The sequence below is a fragment of the Schistocerca serialis genome, chromosome 1, assembly GCF_023864345.2.
Source record: "Schistocerca serialis cubense isolate TAMUIC-IGC-003099 chromosome 1, iqSchSeri2.2, whole genome shotgun sequence".
Taxonomy (NCBI): domain Eukaryota; kingdom Metazoa; phylum Arthropoda; class Insecta; order Orthoptera; family Acrididae; genus Schistocerca; species Schistocerca serialis.
In genome coordinates, this window is record NC_064638.1 from 668,879,727 (window position 1) to 668,902,831 (window position 23,105).

The 23,105-nt window shown below is 41.7% G+C and overlaps 1 protein-coding gene across 3 annotated transcripts in view; it reads left to right on the forward strand.

Moving 5' to 3' along the window:
• LOC126479952 (ARF GTPase-activating protein GIT1) overlaps window positions 1-23,105 on the forward strand; it is a 223,215-nt gene that overhangs the window by 139,599 nt on the left and 60,511 nt on the right. For 2 of the 3 annotated variants that reach the window (XM_050103828.1, XM_050103827.1), the window contains exons 8-9: window positions 12,893-13,128; window positions 18,010-18,084. In XM_050103828.1, coding sequence (XP_049959785.1) covers window positions 12,893-13,128; window positions 18,010-18,084 — 311 coding nt within the window. The remainder of the gene's footprint in view (window positions 1-12,892; window positions 13,129-18,009; window positions 18,085-23,105) is intronic. The other variant, XM_050103830.1, reaches the window with a different exon arrangement.

The window sequence follows — 23,105 nt, forward strand, 5'->3', positions numbered from 1 at the left end:
GAAGTCAGTTTTGAAGTTGTACTTTAAGTACAAAAACGTTAATGAGGTTCAGTGGCAATGGTGAAATGAGTATTAAACAGATCCACCGACACGTTTAGCGATTAGTCAAATTCGAGACAAATTTTGAGGTCTGAGGCTGTGTTAAAGATGTACACAAACAATGATCTGGACGACATGTAACAGTAACAAGTCCAGCTAACTCCTGTCATGTGTTACAATAATTCACTTGCTCACCACAGAAGTCTGTGAGACAGTGTGCCCATGAAACTGGAGTGAGTCGCTCAAGTGATCGGCAAATTTTGAAGACAGCAAAGTGGGAGTGCTACAGCCCACAATTGCTACACGCAATGAACAAGGACAACCCAGATCATAGAATGGAGTACTGCAACTGGTTTACTAACATGGTGCGCATCGATGAAGAGTTTGTAGAGATGATTGTGTGGTCTGATGAGGCACAGTTCAAACTCAATGGTACAGTAAATCGCCACATTTGCATCTACTGGGCCGCCGAAAATCCAAATGTCCATGTAGACAAAGCCGTTAATTTGCCAGGAGTAAATGTGTGGTGTGGGTTGTTTTACCGGGGCTTGGTTGGGCCGTTCTTCTTTGACGGCACAGTTACCGGGGAGGTGTACCTTCAGAAGGTCAGACATCCATTTTACGAGGTGCATTCAAGTTCTAAGGCCTCCGATTTTTTTCTAATTAACTACTCACCCGAAATCGATGAAACTGGCATTACTTCTCGACGTAATCGCCCTGCAGACGTACACATTATTCACAACGCTGACCGAGCGAGGTGGCGCAGTGGTTAGCACACTGGACTCGCATTCGGGAGGACGACGGTTCAATCCCGTCTCCGGCCATCCTGATTTAGGTTTTCCGTGATTTTCCTAAATCGTTTCAGGCGAATGCCGAGATGGTTCCTTCGAAAGGGCACGGCCGATTTCCTTCCCAATCCTTCCCTAGCCCGAGCTTGCGCTCCGTCTCTAATGACCTCGTTGTCGACGGGACGTTAAACACTAACCACCACCACCACCACAACGCTGACGCCATGATTCCATGGCAGCGGCGAAGGCTTCTTTAGGAGTCTGTTGTAACCACTGGAAAATCGCTGAGGCAATAGCAGCACAGCTGGTGAATGTGCGGCCACGGAGAGTGTCTTTCATTGTTGGAAAAAGCCAAAAGTCACTAGGAGCCAGGTCAGGTGAGTAGGGAGCATGACGAATCACTTCAACGTTGTTATCACGAAGAAACTGTTGCGTAATGTTAGCTCGATGTGCGGGTGCGTTGTCTTGGTGAAACAGCACACACGCAGCCCTTCATGGACGTTTTTGTTGCAGTGCAGGAAGGAATTTGTTCTTCAAAACATTTTCGTACAATGCACCTGTTACCATAGTGCCCTTTGGAACCCAATGGGTAAGGATTACGCCCTCGCTGTCCCAGAACATGGACACCATCATTTTTTCAGCACTGGCGGTGGCGGTGAATCTGTGTGCTTCCATTGAGCTGACTGGCGCTTTGTTTCTGGATTGAAAAATGGCGTCCACGTCTCATCCATAGTCACAACCGACGAAAAGAAAGTCCCATTCATGCTGTCGTTGCGCGTCAACATTGCTTGGCAACATGCCACACGGGCAGCCATGTGGTCGTCTGTCAGCATTCGTGGCACCCACCTGGATGACACTTTTCGCATTTTCAGGTCGTCATGCAGGATTGTGTGCACAGAACCCACAGAAATGCCAACTCTGGAGGCGATCTGTTCAACAGTAATTCGGCGATCCCCCAAAACAATTCTCTCCACTTTCTCGATCATGTCGTCAGATCGGCTTGTGCGAGCCCAAGGTTGTTTCGGTTTGTTGTCACACGATGTTCTGCCTTCATTAAACTGTCGCACCCACGAACACACTTTCGACACATCCATAACTCCATCACCACATGTCTCCTTCAACTGTCGATGAATTTCAATTGGTTTCACACCACGCAAATTCAGAAAACGAATGATGGCACACTGTTCAAGTAAGGAAAAGTCACCATTTTAAGTATTTAAAACAGTTCTCATTCTTGCCGCTGGTGGTAAAATTCCATCATCCGTACGGTGCTGCCATCTCTGGGACGTATTGACAATGAACGCGACCTCATTTTAAAACAATGTGCATGTTTCTCTCTCTTTCCAGTCCGGAGAAAAAAAATCGGAGGCCTTAGAACTTGAATGCACCTCGTACCTGCCATCTGAGACCTGTACGGAGACAGAAGAATTTACTTTCAACAAGATGATGCCCCAGCCCATTACCAAAATCTCAATGAAAATCTACCACGAAGATGGATAGGCCGTAGAGGTGCTGTGGAGTATCCACCACATTCCCCAGACCTAACTCCTCTGGACTTTCACCTGTGGGGAACACTAAAGGACGTCGTTTATCAACAAAAGCCATGTACATTGGATAAACTTCAAGAATCCATTGTACATTCATGTGCAAATATCAAACTGAGCACATTGCAGTCAGTAGTTTGTGCTGCAGTCGGCGGCATAGTTTGTGTGTGGATGTTAATCCATTTCGAACACCTACAGTGATATCTTTAAGTTGGACTTTAAGCTACACTTTCACCAAAAGTGAAACAACTCCATCAATTAGTTAGCAAGTTTTGGACTTTTAAACAGTGGATAGATTTTTTTGGACCCTTCTGTGTTCCACAAGGACCTTCTTTTATAGTCTGATGACAAGATGCGCACCTACTTAGCGCGACGAGGTGTTTATTTCGTCCAGCGCGTCCATCAGGGTCCGAGGGATAATCAGGTTGTCACCGGTGCCTTCATCTTGGCCTTCAAGGGTGACACATACCCGAAAAGGTCAAGGTGATGGTTTACCTCTGTGATGTGAAGCCATATATCCCTTCCCCAATGCAGTGCTTTCAGTGCTGAAAGTTCGGCCACATATCTTCCTGCTGTACTTCCAGTGTCACCTGTCGAGATTGTGGACGTCCTTCACATCCCAATACTCCATGTCGCCTGCCTTCCATCTGTGTCAACTGCAGAGAGCAACATTCCCCTTGCTCGCCGGACTGTAGGATTCTATAGAAAGAAAGGAAAATAATGGAATACAAGACCCTGGTCCGACTGACCTATACAGAGGCTAAGAGAAAATATGAGAGGCTATATCCTGTGCATATCGAATCCACATACACCGCTGCTATGACAATGGTTCCAGCACGTTTCATTCTGCCTATTCCAGTCGGCTCTCAGAGCTGGAAGACTACACCTGCCCCCTTGATGGTGTGGGGCACTTCCCTCCCTGTTGCTCCCAAACCACCTACCTCAGGAGCACTGCCCAGCCATCAGGGACATCAGTCTCCACTTCTCAGCTGTAGAAGCATAAATCTTTTTTGGCTCCTCTCGCTAGGAAGGGGTCCCTTGGCTCCCTCCCTTCCCAGATTTCTACTAGTGGGAAAGATGACACCTGCCAGTGGCTGCAGTGCCCAAAAGCAGTTGGTCGTAGGGCTTCACGATCCTCCTCAGTCCCGGAGACTGAATCAGTGAAGCCCTCCCAGCCAGAGAACCCAAGGAGTAGCGAGAGAGAGACTCCAAGACCAAGGAAATTGCGGTGGCACCAATGCTACCTAAAAGCTCTGCGTCAGAGGATAAGGTGGAGATTTGGGCATCCGCTGAGGACCTGGACCTCACTGGGCCCTCATACACAATGGATGTTGATCGCATAGGTACTCAGTCGATAGCAGCAGGTTACCCTGAGGTGTATACTGCCTCATTGAACGTTTCTTGCCTTCCCTAACACACGATAACATCATCCTCGACTGGAATTCCGCCTGTTTTTTCTTCCACCTGGCTGAGCTACGGCAACTGTTAAAGCTGTACACCTGCTTTCTGCATTGCCCTCCAGGAAACCTGGTTCCCAGCAATGCGGACCCCTGCCCTTTACAGGATATTACAAGAACCTTAGTGAATATAATAGTGTGTCAGGTGGGGTTTGCATCTTTGTCCTGAACTCAGTATGTAGCGAACCTGTGCCTCTTCAAACTCTTCTTGAAGCTGTGGCTGTCATGATAAGGACTATGCCAGAAATGACTGTCAGCAACATATATCTTCCTCCAGACAGTGTGGTACCCCTGAACGTCCTGGTTGCACTAATTCATAAACTCCATAAACCTTTATTACTTTTGGGAGATTTCAATGCCAATAACCCCTTGTGGGGTGGCACCATGCTCACTGGCCAAGGTAGAGATATCGAAAATTTACTTTCTCAGCTGACTGCTGCCTCCTAAATACTGGGGCTCCCACATATTTCAGTGTGGCTTTTGGCACTTATTCGGCCATTGATCTATCACTTTGCGGCCCAGGACTTCTTCCATCCGTCCACTGGAGAGCCCATGATGACTTGTGTAGTAGTGACCACTTCCTCATCTTCCTGTCACTCCCCCAACATCATGCCCACAGTCACCTACAAGTCACTTACAAGGCAGACTGGGAAGCCTTCACCTCTGCTGTCATCATTGAATCTCCCCCACGTGGTGCCATCGGTGTAGTGGTTGAGCAGGTCACTGAAATGATCATTTCTGCAGCAGAAAACACAATTCGTTGTTCCTTAGGGTACCCCCAGTGAAAGACAGTAGCTTGGTGGTCACCAGAAATTCTGAAGCCATTAAAGAGCGCAGGTGGGCTGTACAGCAACATAAGCGGCACCCTTCCCTGGAGCACCTAATAGCTTTTAAAAGGCTCCAAGCCCACTTTCACCAGCTTATAAGAAGACAGAAACAAGAGTGTTGGGAGAGGTGTGTCTCGACCATTGGGTGCCATACCTCACCTTACCAAGTCTAGATGAAGATCAGACATGTTTTTGGGTAACCAGACCTCAACAGGTGTCCCTGGCCTTAACATCAGTGGCGTGTTATCTACCGACGTAAACGCAATTGCCGAGCACTATGCTCGAGCCTTGGCATTGGACAGTTACCCCCCCCCCCTCCCCCCCGTCTTTCGCACCCTTAAACGGTGGATGAAAAGGAAAGTCCTCTCGTTCACTACACGCCACAGTAAACCCTATAATGCCCCATTTATGGAGGGGGAGCTGCTCAGCACCCTTGCACATTGCCCTGACACAACTCCTTGGCCATATTGGATCCACAGTCAGATGATTAAACATCTCTCGTCCGACTACAAGTGACATCTCCTCGTCATCTTCTACCAGATCTGGTGCAATGGTGTCTTTCCATTGCAATGGCGGGAGAGCACCATCATTCCGATGCTCATACCCAGTAAAAACCCACTTGATGTGGATAGCTATCGGACCATCAGCCTCACCAACGTTCTCTGTAAGCTGCAGGAACATATGATGTGTCAGTGGTTGTGTTAGGTCCTGGAGTCATGTGGCCTACTGGCTCTGTGCCAGGGCGGTTTCTACCAGGGTCTCTCTACCACTGACAATCTTGTGTCCCTTGAGTCCGTCATCCGAACAGCCTTTTCCAGACACCAACACCTGGTTGCCGTCTTGTTTTTTTTATTTACGAGAAGCTTACGACACGACCTGGCAACATCATATCCTTGCCACATTATATGAGTGGGGTCTCCAGGATCTGCTCCCGATTTTTACCCAAAATTTCCTGCCACTCTGTTCTTTCTGTGTCCAATTTGGTGCTTCCCATAGTTTCCCCCCCATATCCAGGAGAATGGGGTCCCACAGAGCTCTGTATTGAGTGTGTATCTATTTTTAGTGGCCGTTAACGGCCTAGCAGCAGCTATAGGGCCGTCTGTCTCACCTTCTCTGTATGCAGTCGACTTCTGCATTTCGTACTGCTGCTCCAGTACTGCAGGGAGCCATCCACAAGGCGCAGTCATGGGCTTTAGCTGATGGCTTCCAGTTTTCAGCCGCAAAGTTATGTGTCACGCATTTCTGTCGGCATCATACCATTCATCTGGACCCAGAACTTTACCTTAATGATGATTCACTCATGGTAGTGGAGACATATTGATTCTTAGGACTGGTTTCCGGTGCTTGATTGACTTGGCTTCCTCACCTTTGTCAGCTGGCAGCACCTCAGTGCCCTCCGCTGCCTGAACACCACCAACTGGTGTGCATATCACTCAAAGCTGCTGCAGTTCTACAGGGCCCCTGTTCAATCCCGCCTTGACTATGAGAGTCTGGTTTATGGTTTGGCAGTGCCTCAGCCTTACGTTCACTCAACCCAGTGGCCACTGTGGCTTTTGATTAGCAACAAGAGCTTTTAGGATGAGTCCGATGACCAGCATCCCGGTGGAGGCTGGAGTCCCTCCATTGAAGGTTAGGCGTGCACAACTGCTTGCCAGTTACGTTACACACATTTGTAGTTCTCCTGAGCATCTGAATTACCATCTCATTTTCCCACCCATGCCGGTTCAGCTCCCGAATTGGCGGCCCAGGTCAGGGCTTATGATTGCGTTTCGCATCCAGTCGCTTCTGTCTGAATTGGAGTCCTTCCCTTTACCACCTCTACTTGAGGTCCATTCATGTACACCTCCATGGTGTAAGCCTCTGCCGAAGCTTCACTTGGACCTTTCACATGGCCCTAAGGACTCAATTGCTCACATGGCTCTCTGCTGCCACTCTCTCTTGATTCTTGACATGTTCAGGTTCAGGGGCTCTGAAGTGGTTTACACCGATGGTTCGCTGGTTGATGGTCACTTTGACTTCGCGTAAATTCACAGAGGCCATATTGAACAGCATTCCTTGCTCGATGGCTGCAGTGTTTTTACTGCAGAGCTGGTGGCTGTACCTCATGCTCTTGAACACATCCATTCATGCCCTGGAGAGTCGTTTCTTCTGCGTGCCGATTCCTTGAGCAGCCTACAAGCTATCGACCAGTGCTCCCCTTGTCATCCTTTGGTAGCGACCATTGAGGAATCCATCTATGTCCTGGAATGGACAAGTCGTTCAGTGGTGTTCGTTTGAACCCCAGATCACGTCGGAATCCCGGGAATGAAATTGCCAACAGGCTGGCCAACCAGGCTACGCGGAAACCACTTATGGAGATGGGCATGCCAGTAACTGACCTGTGATTATTATTATTATTATTATTATTATTATTATTATGCCGAAAGGTTTTTCGGCTTTGGGAATGCCATAGTCTCAGTACACACAACAAACTGCGTGCCATTAAGGAGACTACAAATGTGTGGAAGTCCTCCATGCAGGCCTCTGGCACTTCGGCGACCTACGGCTACCTCTTGCACTATGAAGACCGCCTCAGTGCTGGTGCGGCTCGCAGTTGGCAGTGGCCCACATACTTCTAAGCTGTTCTTCTTTGGCTGCCCTGCACTGTAAACTTCCTTTACCGGACTAATTTTAGCAGACAACGCCTTATCAACTAATAGTTTTATGTTTTATGCGTGTGTGGGGGTTATCCTATATACGTTTTAGCACTTGTTGTTTGTCCCTCTGTTTTCTCTCCCTTCTGCTTTTAGGCTGGAGGTTTTACTGCATTGCAGAGTGGTTGGCTTCTCCTTTTCATTCATATGGTCGGCCAGCCACGGTAATCTGCTTTCTTGTTTTAAGCTCTTCTAACTGTTTCTTGTGTCTCTCTGTTGTTTTCTTGTCCTCTTTTTGTTCCTTGTAGTGTTTGTTGCCTCTCTTTCGTTCTTGTGGTTTTTCCTTTCTTTCAGTATTGTGCTGTACGTGCCTTTTTTTTATTCTTTCCGTTGTGGAATTGTTTATCAGGAACAACGGACCAATGAACAAGCAGTTTGGTCGTTGTAGTCGCCCCCCACCCTCCCTTGACCAACCAACCAACCCTCTAAAATTAGCAAAAAAATCTTTTCTGTTATGAATCCGGCAAACCTTGGACTGAAATCTGTTAATGATCACCAAGGGAGATGGGGCATAGTGAATACTTCTTTTATTTAAGAAATTAAGTTTGTTTTTAAACAAATAAATAATAGTAAACAATCTCTGTTTTGAATTCATCAAATAATTAGGTATCGTCAAGGAAAAAATAGTGCATTTGTGCAACAGTAATAACAAAATGAGAAATAGCATTATGAATGACAAGAAAAAGTTATCTGAAAGAGACTAAGTACATAGTTACCTATTTGATACTGTACTTAGCCAAAATTATTCTAAGAATCTACAGGCAAAAGGTGAAAAACAACTGTTCAGATTAGAAAAAGGAAGATACAGGGGTTTCAATTGAAGTTGTTAGAAATACAAGACAATGCTAAGGTTGCACTGAACCCCTGCACTTTGGGTAGGGCATGTAACAGCAAAAACGTTTTGGATGTGAGGAAGATAAATCATTTGCTGAAGACAGATAGCTTCTTTAAAAGATCATTTAGATAGTAGCTTAGGCCATAGGACACAACACACACACATCCATACGCCCCGACTTTTGCTTAGATGAGAATGGGTTCCTGAAAGTGTATATATCTATAATTTTTGTTATGTTGGTAATGGCAGACATTTCAGTATTTATGTTGTTATTGTCTTCAGTCCAGAGACTGGTTTGATGCAGCTCTCCATGCTACTCTATCCTGTGAAAGATTCATCATCTCGCAGTACCTACTGCAACCTACATCCTTCTGAATCTGCCTGGTTTTTTCATATCTTGGTCTCCCTCTACAATTTTTACTCTCCACGCTGCCCTCCAGTACTAAATTGATGATCCCTTGATGCCTCAGAACATGCCCTACCAACCGATCCCTTCTTCTAGTCAAGTTGTGCCACAAATTTCTCTACTCCTCTATTCTATTCAATACCTCCTCATTAGTTGTGTGATCTACCCATCTAACCTTCAGCATTCTTCTGTAGCATCACATTTCGAAAGCTTCTATTCTCTTCTTGTCTAAACTATTTATCGTCCATGTTTCTCTTCCATACATGCCTACACTCCATACAAATTCTTTCAGAAACAACTTCCTGACGCTTGAATCTGTGCTCGATGTTAACAAACTTCTCTCCACTGCTTCCCTTTTATGCCCCTCGACTCTTATAACTGCCATCTGGTTTCTGTACAAATTGTAAATAGCGTTTCGCTCCCTGTATTTGACCCCCGCCACCTTCAGAATTTGAAAGAGAGTATTCCAGTCAACATTGTCAAAAGCGTTAGTTAAGTCTACAAATGCTAGAAACGTAGGTTTGCCTTTCCTTAATCTATTTTCTAAGTTAAGTCATAGAGTCAGTATTGCGTCACGTGTCCCAACATTTCTATGGAATCCAAACTGATCTTCCCCAAGGTCAGCTTCTACCAGTTTTTCCATTTGTCTGTAAAGAATTCATGTTAGTATTTTGCAGTCATGGCTTATTAAACTGATAGTTCGGTAATTTTCACATCTGTCAACACCTGCTTTCTTGGGGATTGGAATTATTATATTCTTCTTGAAGTCTGAGGGTATTTTGCCTGTCTCATACATCTTGCTCAATAGATGGTAGAGTTTTGTCAGGGCTGGCTCTCCCAAGGCTATCAGTAATTCTAATGGAATGTTGTCTACTCCCGGAGCCTTGTTTCGACTTAGATCTTTCAGTGCTCTAGCGAATTCTTCACGCAGTATCATATCTCCCATTTCATCTTCACCTACGTCCTCTTCCATTTCCATAATATTGTCCACAAGAACCTCGTCCTTGTGTAGACCCTCTATATACTCCTTCCACCTTTCTGCTTTCCCTTCTTTGATAATAATAATAATAATAATAAAGATTTTATTGTCTGTAATAAAGATTTTATTGTCTTTAGGCCATTACAGCAATTGACAATGTCAATTGAAGATACAATTTATAATACAGTGCGATAAGGTATTGACTACTGAAATATTTTAGCTTATATTACAATAAATGTACAGTGGGTCATCTGTTCGATTACTGCATTTTACAGTTGAAGAATTCATTGGTATCATAGAACGAGTGGGCAATAAACCATTCATGCAGTCTTTCTTTGAATGTATGTTCAAGAAGATCCTGTATAGCATGTGGCAGCTTATTAAATAGTTTGTGCCCTGTGACTTCATAGCTAGTTATTGATTTTGATAATCTGTGGTAAGGTGTGTATATGTGTTTCATGCTTCTTGTGTTGTAACAATGTACATTTTCTCTTCGTTTCACGTCTTGTAGGTTCTTCTTCGTAAAGGTTAAGACATTGTATATAGAGAGGTTTATTACTGCCATTATTTTTTGTTTTGTAAATAAGGGTTTGCAGTGAGCCTTATGTGAAGAATTTGTAATTACCCTAATGGCTTTCTTCTGCAATAATAGGATGTCATGTATATGACTACAGTTACCCCACAAGATAATGCCATAGGATATTATACTTTGGAAAAATTCAAAATAAGATGATGGGAGGTATGTTTCAGGTACACACTTTCTGAGTTGTCTTAATAAATAAATTACTCTAGATAGCTTACTACTAATATAGTTTACATGTTGGCCCCATTTGCTTAGAACTGGGTTTCCATCTGAGTTCTTGATATTCATGCAAGTGGTTCTCTTTTCTCCAAAGGTCTCTTTAATATTCCTGTAGGCAGTATCTATCTTAACCCTAGTGATATACGCGTCTACATCCTTACATTTGTCCTCTAGCCATTCTTACTTAGCTATTTTGGACTTCCTGTCGATCTCTATTTTGAGACGTTTGTATTCCTTTTTGCCTGCTTCATTTACTGCGTTTTTGTATTTTCTCCTTTCATCAATTAAATTCAATATCTCTTCTGTTACCCAAGGATTTCTATTAGCCCTCATCTTTTTACCTACTAGATCCTCTGCAGCTTTCACTATTTCGTCTCTCAAAGCTCCCCATTCTTCTTCTACTGTATTTCTTTCCCTCCATTCTTGTCAGTCGTTCCCTAATGCTCACCCTGAAACTGTCTACAACCTCTGGTTCTGTCAGTTTATCTGGGACCCATCTCCTTAAATACCCACCTTTTTGCAGTTTCTTCAGTTTTAATGTACAGTTCATAGCCAATAGATTGTGGTCAGAATCCACATGTGCCCCTGGAAATGTCTTACAATGTCTTACCATTATATAATCTATCTGAAACCTTCCAGTATCTTCAGGCTTCATCCATGTATACAACTTTCTTTCATGATTCTTGAACCAAGTGGTAGCTATGATTAAGTTATGCTCTGTGCAAAATTCTACCAGGTGGCTTCCTCTTTCATTTTTTCCCCCCAGTCCATATTCACCTATCACATACCATGTTTCCTTCTCTCCCTCTTACTACTATCGAATTCCAGTCACCCATGACTATTAAATTTTCATCTCCCTTCACTATCTGAATAATTTCTTTTATCTCATCATACATTTCATCAATCTCTTAGTCATCTGCAGAGCTAGTTGGCATATAAACTTGTACTACTGTGGTAGGTGTTAGCTTCGTATCTATCATGGCCATAATAATGCGTTCACTATGCTGTTTGTAGTAGCTTACCCGCATTCCTATTTTTTATTCATTATCAAACCTACTCCTGCATTATCCCTATTTGATTTTGTATTTATAACCCTGTATTCACCTGACCAGGATTCTTGTTTCTCGTGCCACCGAACTTCACTAACTCCCACTATATCTTTAACCTATCCATTTGCCTTTTTAAATTTTCTATCCTACGTACCCGATTAAAGGATCTGACATTCCACGCTCCGACCCCTACCGGAATTTCAGTTTTCTTTCTCCTGATAACAACGTCCTCCTGAGTAGTCCCCGCCCGGAGATCCAAATGAGGGACTATTTTACCTCCGGAATATTTTACCCAAGAGGATGCCATCATCATTTAACCAAACAGTAAAGCTGCATGCCCTCGGGGGAAAATATACAGCTGTAGTTTCCCCTTGCTTTCAGCCGTTCACAGTACCAGCACAGCAAGGCTGTTTTGGTTAGTGTTACAAGGCCAGATCAGTCAATCATCCTGACTGTTGCTCCTGCAACTACTGAAAAGGCTGCTACCCCTCTTCAGGAACCACACATTTGTCTGGCCTCTCGACAGATACCCCTCCGTTGTGGTTGCACCTACGGTACGGCTATCTGTATTGCTGAGGGACGCAAGTGTCCCCACCAATGGCAAGGTCCATGGTTCATGGGGGGGTCAATATTTATATATTTATATGGCACTAAAATAACACATATGAACACATTCCTTATTAACCCCTTAACATGCAATCCAGATTTACCTTGTTTTTATTATTTTGACAGAAATTTAAATATCCTACAGACATGCGAAAAAATAACACTTTCCATATATCTGTTTAAGTGCTGATGGTTAAGTGTTAGACTGCTAGAGAGCATCCAGTTTTATATTTGTAGCCTGATTGTTGTATTTTGGTTGAGCTGTTTGTCACTACATATCATCTTGACTGTGTGAAGCAGTGAATACTTAACAATGAAATGTGCTCTCAGCCTCTGACTTGTATTGTTGTTTAGGAAGTGCTTCCAAAACCCAATGGATATAATAGTGATCCTGAGTTTGTCATTGAAATAAGCAACTCAGAAAGTGAAGAAAAACGTGATGTTATTTGTTTAGAGTCTGAAACTGGTGGCAGTTCGTCAGTTGACTGACAGCCGCTCACCAGCAGCTCTTCCAACATTTCTGTTCACAGGAAATAATTGTGAAATATGTGGTCTGACTTCGTAAAAAATGAAAAACTATTTTACTTTTCAGGATATAAGTCAAAGTCCAGTGCACAAATATACTTGGGGATTTTACTACTTGTGGTCCTTAAAATTTTAAAAACTATTTTTAGAACATAATTTGAAAAAAAATCAATATGTTAAGAAGTTAATTTTTTCCTTTTTTATGTATGCTTAGAGTACATAGACTGTATGCAATTTGTTATTGACAGGACCTCTGAGAATCCATTCTAAGTATATTGATTTCAGTTGCAAAACTTTTGAAGTTCAATTCTCTCATTTTTATTGAAATGCTTGTTTTGGCAGAAGCTGTAGGGGGTAACAAATATCAGCACCGGCAGCATCCCATGGAAGCATCAAAATCATCAGTAATGTCATCATCCAGGCATCCAATTCTGTCTGCTATTGCAGGAACAAAACATCGCTCTGAGGTGTCTGATGATGAACCATTATATGATAGTGTTGCATCAGATGAAGACTATGTAGGAACAGATCAACTGAAATTGCTCCCTCAGCAAGCACAGTCCGTGAATGAATCACAGGTGAGTTAGTAATATCTTGATCATAGTCCAAAATATGATGGTCTTTGAGAATTAACTTTGATTTTTTGAATACTTAGGGCAGGTGTCATTTCTCATGACTTGGTGTTCATCTCAATTATTATGTTTTGTATTGTACTAAACTACAGTAATAATGGAATGCTTAAAATAACCATCAGTATAATGGATTGTCATCTGGAAAACTATTACATGGAACATCCCTGTGTGTGACATACCATTCAGTTTTTAACCAGTAACTAGGGACAGGTTAATTTTGCTTAAATGATAACACGACAAAAACAACAAAATTGGCAGTTTTTACAAAAGTCACAAAAATTGTCATTTCTCCCATCCCCATATAAAAATGTTGTAAATCTGAAGACTGTAGGTTGCTAATATTGTTCACTGGCATTTATTTTATGTTCAAATTGGGTCTTGACTTTATCTCTAGGCTAAGTTTTCTGTATAACCATAAAATGACTGATTCATTTCTTATTTAATGTACTGATGGGATAGCTGTGATAGCATCTAGTAGCAGTTTTATCTGACAGTATCACATTTCTCAATTCTTTTGTACAGCAAATTGTAGCTAAAATGATTTATTCTGGAAAGATTTTTAATATAATGCATTGGGTCAACTACATATTTTGGTTGAACACAAGTATAAATATGGAAATAACCAAATATAACGAATGAACTTCACAAACTTGTAAATCAACAAGGCATATACCCTCTTCCAACAGCAAGTAAGACATTACATACCAGATTGTCACCACATATTTCATTTCAGAAAAACAGTAAAAATAATATTGAGTAAATACCAAGACAAATATTCTTGGTGTTCTGTTGTACCACTGGAGACATCTGTGTGTCATAAAATGTCCTGCGCTGACAGAAGCAAACCAAGCAGGCACCAGGTTTGTCTACATGTTTGCGAAGCCAAAGTGTCATATTATGTGGTTTTCATGTTTATACGTATGTACTATAAAGTACGATGTATGAGACAGGCGAAATACCATCAGACTTCAAGAAGAATATAATAATTCCAATCCCAAAGAAAGCAGGTGTTGACAGATGTGAAAATTACCAAACTATCAGTTTAATAAGTCACAGCTGCAAAATACTAACGCGAATTCTTTACAGACGAATGGAAAAACTGGTAGAAGCCGACCTCGGGGAAGATCAGTTTGGATTCCGTAGAAATGTTGGAACACGTGAGGCAATACTGACCTTACGACTTATCTTGGAAGAAAGATTAAGAAAAGGCAAACCTACGTTTCTAGCATTTGTAGACTTAGAGAAAGCTTTTGACAATGTTAACTGGAATACTCTCTTTCAAATTCTGAAAGTGGCAGGGGTAAAATACAGGGAGCGAAAGGCTATTTACAATTTGTACAGAAACCAGATGGCAGTTATAAGAGTCGAGGGGCATGAAAGGGAAGCAGTGGTTGGGAAAGGAGTGAGACAGGGTTGTAGCCTCTCCCCGATGTTATTCAATCTGTATATTGAGCAAGCAATAAAGGAAACAAAAGAAAAATTCGGAGTAGGTATTAAAATTCATGGAGAAGAAGTAAAAACTTTGAGGTTCGCCGATGACATTGTAATTCTGTCAGAGACAGCAAAGGACTTGGAAGAGCAGTTGAATGAAATGGACAGTGTCTTGAAAGGAGGATATAAGATGAACATCAACAAAAACAAAACGAGGATAATGGAATGTAGTCAAATTAAGTCGGGTGATGCTGAGGGAATTAGATTAGGAAATGAGACACTTAAAGTACTAAAGGAGTTTTGCTATTTAGGGAGTAAAATAACTGATGATGGTCGAAGTAGAGAGGATATAAAATGTAGACTGGCAATGGCAAGGAAAGCGTTTCTGAAGAAGAGAAATTTGTTAACATCGAGTATAGATTTAAGTGTCAGGAAGTCGTTTCTGAAAGTATTAGTATGGAGTGTAGCCATGTATGGAAGTGAAACATGGACGATAACTAGTTTGGACAAGAAGAGAATAGAAGCTTTCGAAATGTGGTGCTACAGAAGAATGCTGAAGATAAGGTGGGTAGATCACGTAACTAATGAGGAGGTATTGGGGAGGAGAGAAGTTTGTGGCACAGCTTGACTAGAAGAAGGGATCGGTTGGTAGGACATGTTTTGAGGCATCAAGGGATCACAAATTTAACATTGGAGGGCAGCGTGGAGGGTAAAAATCGTAGAGGGAGACCAAGAGATGAATACACTAAGCAGATTCAGAAGGATGTAGGTTGCAGTAGGTACTGGGAGATGAAGAAGCTTGCACAGGATAGAGTAACATGGAGAGCTGCATCAAACCAGTCTCAGGACTGAAGACCACAAGACAACTATAAAGTGTTTACTTTAAAGGTATCATGAAAATGTGTTGTTTCTAATATGATTTGTTGTGCAAAAGTGTTGAAGTGTGATGATACTAGATAAAACTGCCCCTTAATTCAAAGTTAAATCTTTTTGAAGATGGATTCAATAAAAAACATATTTGACAAATGAACCTTACAAAATAACATCAAGATATATGAAAATAAAACTAATTTTGCCTGTCTCTTGACTGTAATGTAGCTTGTCTACTTTTTCTCTTGCAATTTTGGGACGGACTTTCTGTTTGTGAGTGCTTGAAATCGCCTGCATTTGGAAAGCAGCTAGGTTTAAGTTTCATTCTGGCATATGACTTCAAGTGTATAGAATACTGAAATTGTACACTGAAGTGCCAAAAAACTGGTGAAGGCATGTGTGTTCAAATACAGAGATAGTAAACAGGCAGAATATGGTGCTGCGATCAGCAACTTCTATATAGACAGCAAGTGTCTGGTGCAGTTGTTAGATCAGTTACTGCAGCTTCAATGGCAGGTTATCAAGATTTAAGTGAGTTTGAATGTGGTGTTATAGTTGGTGTATGAGCGATGGGACACAGCATCTCCGAGGTAGCAATGAAGTGGAGATTTTGTAGTGTGATAATTTCACGAGTGTACCATGAATATCAGGAATCCGGTAAAACATCAAATCTCCAACATCGCTGTGGCTGGAAAAAGATCATGCAAGAACGGGACCAATGATGACTGAAGAGAATCGTTCAGCGTGACAGAAGTACAACCCTTCCGCAAATTGCTGCAGATTTCAGTGCTGGACCATCAGCAAGTGTCAGCATGAGAACCATTCAACAAAACATCATTGATATGGGATTTTAGAGCTGAAGACCCACTCGTGTACCCTTGATGACTGCCTGACACAAAGCTTTACGCCTTTCCTCGGCTCATCTTCACCGTAACTCGACTGTTGATGACTAGAAACATGTTGCCTGGTCGGACGAGTCACGTTTCAAATTGCATCGGTTGGATGGATGTGTACTGGAATGGAGGCAAACTCATGAATCCGTGGACCCTGCATGTCCACAGGGGACTTTTCAAGCTGATGGAGGCCCTGTAATGATGTAGGGCATGTGCAGTTGGAGTATTATGGGACCGCTGATACGTTTAGATATGTCTCTGACAGGAAACAAGTACATAAGTATCTGTCTGATCACCTGCATCCATTCATGTCCATTCTGCATTCTGACGTACTTACACAAGTCCAGCAGGGCAGTGCAACACCCCATGCATCCAGAATTGTTACAGAATGGCTTTAGGAACACTCTTCTGAGTTTACACATTTCCACTGGCCACCAGACTCCCTAGACATGAGCATTATTGAGCATATCTGGGATGCATTGCAATGCGGTGTTCAGAAGAGATCTCTGCTCTCTCGTACTCTTGTGGATTTATGGACAGCCCTGCTGGATTCATGGTGTCATTTCCCACCAGCACTGCTTCAGACATTAGTTGAGTCATTGCCAAACCACATTTCAGCACTTCTGATTGCTTGCAGTGGCCCTGCAGCATATTAGGCAGATGTACCACTTAGTGTATGATACTAATAAAGTGTGGTGTGGAATTAACTCCTTCTGTAAGACATTTAGTGATAGCTAGGCATATTAAAAAAATTAACTGCTCATCTCTCTCTCTCTCTCTCTCTCTCTCTCTCTCTCTCTTTCTTTCTCTCTTTCTCACGCACACGCACACGCACACACACACACACACACACACACACACACACACACACAGAGATTGACTCATTGATTGATTCCGCAAAGATTGGAAAAATGAGTGAGGTGGACTAGAAAACTTTTAATATATAGTTCAGGAATGAATTTGAACGAATGTTGTTTATGGAAAAGGTTTGTTAAAAAAGAGAATCTCGAAGAGCATCATATTTCTCCCCCTGTTTCCCTGTACAAGGTTGTTGTTCTCTGTGCTTTACCAAATTCTCTACCCTATCTTACCCAATTCTTGCCCCCGTCAACAAATTCAGTCCTTCCCTCCTTGCACTGTGAGACTCTGTCCCATTGCTCCCTCTGCCACACCGCTGGCACTCTCCCCCTCGCTGGCGCCGCCGCCTGCCCCCCCCCCCCCCTACTGGCCGTCCCGTCACTCCTCTCTCTCTCTCTCTCTCTCTCTCTCTCTCTCTCTCTCCCCCCCCCCCCCCCCCCTTTTTCATCTTGCTGTTGATATGAAATAAAGCGCCCAAAGATATGCGAGTAGTGTCCACAGTTGTTGATGTACATTATTTCCCTGTTAGCACTTTAAATCTTGTTACAATACATGCAGTAGCTTTGCTCAGAGAGAGCATATTCACTTTGAAATTATATGTTCTTCTCACCATCTGTGATCAAACATGAGTTATTGTATGTGCTGTAAGGTAAACATCAACCATATTTTGTGAGATAGCATTTATTAATTACAACTTTTTTGGTGTTGCGGCATGTATGTTGCAGCAAGTCATTGTGAGAACAATAGCACTGAAGGAATAATTTTTGTTTTGCAGAAACCACAGGAGAAGAGGCAAGAAGAGAAAAGCAGTTCTGACAATGTTGATTCACCTGTGTCAGAAATTTCTAAGGTAAACATTTCATTCAACTAATAATACAGGTGTAATTGGTCACATTAACCCAATATTTCAAATTTTCACTAGTGAAATAAGCCTTTATGCCGCAGTGAAAATACAAAAAAATTGCATGCAAGCTGCTCTAAAATATGCATAATCTACACTCTCCATCAGCTTGTAAATTTTAGTCACTTAATTATTCCAGTTTCAGAGGTTACTGGCATTAATTCATTCCCACCAGGTTGATAATCTGTAATGTTTCGTTCTTCACGAATTAAAGACTAAAATGAAATAGGTAAGAGTAATAATTTCCTTTTAGGTGTTTGTATGTACGTCAAGTAATTTCATGAACTTCCTAATTTCACTATACTGTTTTCGTTTGGTACTGCTGCATTTAGGACACATCTTTTAACATTCAGAATACCTCGTACACTAATTTATCATTGCTGACTTTCTTCTTTCTCATTACTTTCATTTGTGTTTTTCTTCCCAAGTAATCCCAAACCTATTTAGTCCACCTATTTTCTCTTTTCATTTTCAGAGTATTCTGTAATTACTCGTGTAGTTTTGTTGGCGATATTAATGTTATCAAATTGTCATTCAGTATTTCAAAATCTGCTCTCTTCTTATCACCATTGAATTCTTGCTTCTTCACTATGTAACGAAATAATAAGCATCCAGTTACATAAAAGAACTTTAATTATTTCACTTATTTTTGGCACTTAGTGCTCCCTGTCACATTATTTGCGAGTGAACTGCAATAAGATGCATACATCAAAATGCCATGGCCGTGTGGTTTACAGTATCTGTACAATATTAGTATAAATAAGCAAAACAACAAGTGCAGACATAATCCCGGAACAGGAGCTAATCAGCTAATTGCTGTCATTAGGTGATTAGCTCCTGTTCCAGTATGATGTCTGCACTTGTTGTTTCGGTTATTTACAGTAATTTGGTACTGACATTGAGAACCATATGACCATGGTATGCTCAGCTGATTGTCTGGTTAGAATTCACGCTATTCATAAATGTTTTCACTACCTTGACTTGTATGTCACTAGAGCAGTGAATATTCAATACTTCTGCATAAATTCTTCAAATGTTTTACTCCCAGCCTTTGATCTTGTATTTATAAACGTGCCTTTCTCCAATGGATTAACTGCATACGCCATTCTCTATGCTGCTTCCTTCATCCAACCGTGTCATAGGTATATTTCATTTCATTTTAAATCGTGAATTGGGTCCACTTTTTGAAATTTTAATGCAAATTTGGCCTTTTCATATGAAGACTAATTACTAATGACTCAACATTCTGCCCATGTTTCCTCTCAAATTTCTATTTTTCTGCTTGCTTAACTAGTGCAAATCATCCATTTTTCTTCAGTAACTTTACTCTGATACATTCTTATTTTCCTACTCTGGCTTCATCTTATTCCTTGACTGTTAGCTTATTGTATTCTTAAATATCTTCTTGCAGCTGTCACTATATTTACATGGGTTCTCTCATCTGGTTTATCACTAAGAGATTTCCCAATACCACTTCTCATTGTGAAACAGATCTTCAAGTTACTGAAAATTACATCATATGACTTTTAAAGATGTGAATGTTGTAGGAAAGTTCCTGTAAAATATAAATACTTTATTTAGGATTAAAGGAGACCACTCATTGAAAAGCAGAAGCATTGAATTGTCGATAGGCACCCACTAAAGAAAGAAAAAAAATGCTAGTTTTCAGAGTTATCCTTTGATACACACACACACACACACACACACACACACACACACACACACACACACACACACACAAGCACTAAAGGCTACTTGGGAATGGGGGAAGGCTAACAGTGCAGAGGAAGGGGAAACCTATTGGCTGAAGGGTGCGGAGACAGTGGGTTGCCTGGGATTGAGCTCAGGACAAGTTTGGGAGTGGTGGATATGTTGTAAAGATAACTCCCATCTGTGTAGTTCAGAGATGTTGGTGATGGATGGAACAATCCAGATGGCTCTGGTGGTGAAACAGCCACTGAAATTGAGCATATTGCACTCATTTGCATGTTGTGCAACTGGGTGGTCAACTTTGTTCTTGACAGCAGTTTGGTGGTGACCATTCATCCTGGTGGACAGCTGGTTACCAGTCATACCAACATAAAAGGCTGTGCAGTGTTTGCAGCAGAGTTGGTTTATGACATGGCTGCTTTCACAGGTGGCCTGGCATCTGATAGGGTAGGATAAGCATATGACAGAACTGGAGTAGATGGTGGGGTTAGGAGTGGGAGTGGTATAAAGACGGACTAGGATGTTGCGTAGCTTGGGTGTTGATGTGACACTTGTTTAGGCGGGGTAGGAAGGATCTAGGGTAGGATATTCCTCATTTCAGGGCAATATAAGAGATAATCGAAGCCATGGCGAACGATATTGTTCAGTTATTCCAGTTCAGGGTGATACTTGGTGATGAGGGGCCCTCATTTGTAGCTGATTCTTGGGAGTGGTGGGAGGATATGGGTGTGTGTGAGGATATGGAATGGGAAATCTGTTTGTGGATGAGGTTTGGGGATATTGTCTGTCTGCAAAGACTTTTGTGAGGCCTTCAGCTACTGGGCAGTGGGGTTCTCGTCATGCAAATAAGTTATCCATGGGAGGCTAGTCTGTAAGGGAGGGATTTTTTTGTGATGGCAACTGTCAAAATGCAGGTCAAAGATATTAAAATGCTTTTTATTCAAATGACTTGGTAATTATTCAAAAATATGTTGCATCAGTAGCATTTACAATACACTTCCAACCAAGATGAAGCCAGAGAATCAAATGGAAAAAATCTTAACAGGATAGTAACATTTCATTGTTCTTCAAAGGTAAATAATAAAGATATGGAAGCAGAATCTTAGAATTCAGAAACTAATCTCTGCCATAATGTTTTCTTTACACTGTGTAACTGAGTAGTACATAGTGAATTTTATATATTTTCATGAGTTTTAAAAAACACATTGTTTCACTTTGTGATACAAAAAAAAAATCCAGTATTGAGTCTGTAAATGCTGATTTGGCTGCTGGATTTCAGCTTCCAAAAATGGTGTTTTCCTTGTGAAAGCACTCTATCACATTTTGAGTCATGGTTGGATTGTCAGATTTCTACTTGCTTTTGTCCAAATGATTTCGTGTGAAATGAAGGAAAAGTAACTGTATTTAACAGAAAACACTGTTGCAGAATGTCACGTTTTCTTGAAACAAAGACAGGCTACACAGATTTTCAGTGTGTCATCTTGAAAATACATGATAAAGTCCAAGAGTCATGGATTTGTTAATTCTGATAAATTTGTTGTCATTTATCAAGAAAATGGAAAGACATTGAACATCATAATAGTGAATGTAAATGAGAATCTGGAAAGAACTGTTGTGGCCATAATAATTGTCAGCTTTGCAGCACTGTTAGAATATGTTAGAGCAAGATTTCTTCTACATCTGCATCTATGTCCATACTCAGCAAGCCACCATATGGTGCATGGTGGAGGGTACCTTGTACCATTACTAGCTGTTTTCTTCCTGTTCCAGTTGCAAATAGAATGAGGAAAAAAACGATTGTCTGTGTGCCTCCATATGAGCCCTAAGTTCTCGTATCTTATCTATGTGGTCCTTTGTGTGAATTGTAAGTTGGTGGCAATAGAATCATTCTGCAGTCAGCTTAAAATGCCAGTTCTCTGTAGTGTTCCTCAAAAAGGAGGTCGCTTTCCCTTCAGGGATTCCCATTTGAGTTCCCAAAGCACCTCTTGACTTGGAACTAAATGGCAACCACTCTACAGGTGATATTGAATGTGATGTCATTGATTTTGCTGTTTCCATTTTGGTGTATGCTATTGGCTTGATGACGACGATGATGATGATGATTACCAGTTGCTGTTGTAATGTATTGTGGGACTCTATCCAATGTTCAATTTAAAATGTCTCATTTGAAAAGAAAAAAATTCAGTGGTTAGCACAGTCTATTGAATGTCTTAGCACTTTTTAGACTGTTATTCTGAAAATAATTATTAAGTTAATGATTAAGTTATACCTTGTATGGGTAGCATTACAACAGTAAAAGTAGTCTTTCTGCATTAAAGGCATTCATTCATCTTTATTTGAAGTATATCGTTTCTTCTTATGATGTCCTTTACCTCTGGTGGTGCCCAACAATCCCAGGAGAACAGTTTACACCTACTGACTTGAGTTACAAAAAGCACTACATTTCGTGAAAATTGCAACACCATGAAAGAATGACCCAAATGAATTACAACTGAGAAGATGTGTAGAACAGCATACTAGCAAAAAGTGCTTACGAGTGGAGAGAAGTGGCATACATGTGGGTCCAGCAGTGCCCTTTCTTGTGTGACCCAAAATCTCATGACCGTGCTAAGCTTGGTCAGTAAAGAACTGTGAAATGTAGTGGAAACTCGAAATTTTGTGTCAGTGTACCGCAATAACATCAAAGAGTACTAGCATGTGAACATATGAGAGTAGGTATGATCAGTCTCTTGGGTGCTGAATTTTTTATGCCATGACACCGCTTTATCTTGAGTACACCACTATAACAGTGGTGCATGTTCGGAAACAGTAGAGAGTAGGTAAGACATAGCAACCAGGGGGTACTGGATCACATTGCTGTTTTGTTCATATGTCTGCAATGGACTCCTCAGCTTTGTCCACGGTTGGCTTAACTCTAAAGCACTGCAACAGGTATGGATCTGTCTGTTTTGACATAGACTGCAATGGTCTGGACTGGCGGCACAAAGGCCATTGCATCACCTCGTCTCTACAAACTACAAATGTCACAGACTGCTGTGAGTGCAGGAATAATGTCACTGATACATTGAGTGCAAGACTTTCTATTTTCAGGTTGTCCTATGCTGATGATCACTTGCTTTTTAGCTGCTACTGACATGGCTGCAGTCTGGCAACTTGCATTGTTTGAGAGATAGTGGACAGACACCATATGTGATTTTTTGAGGTGTCATTGGCTAAACTCTTGACACTTATGTATTGAAGATAAACTGAATAATGACTAC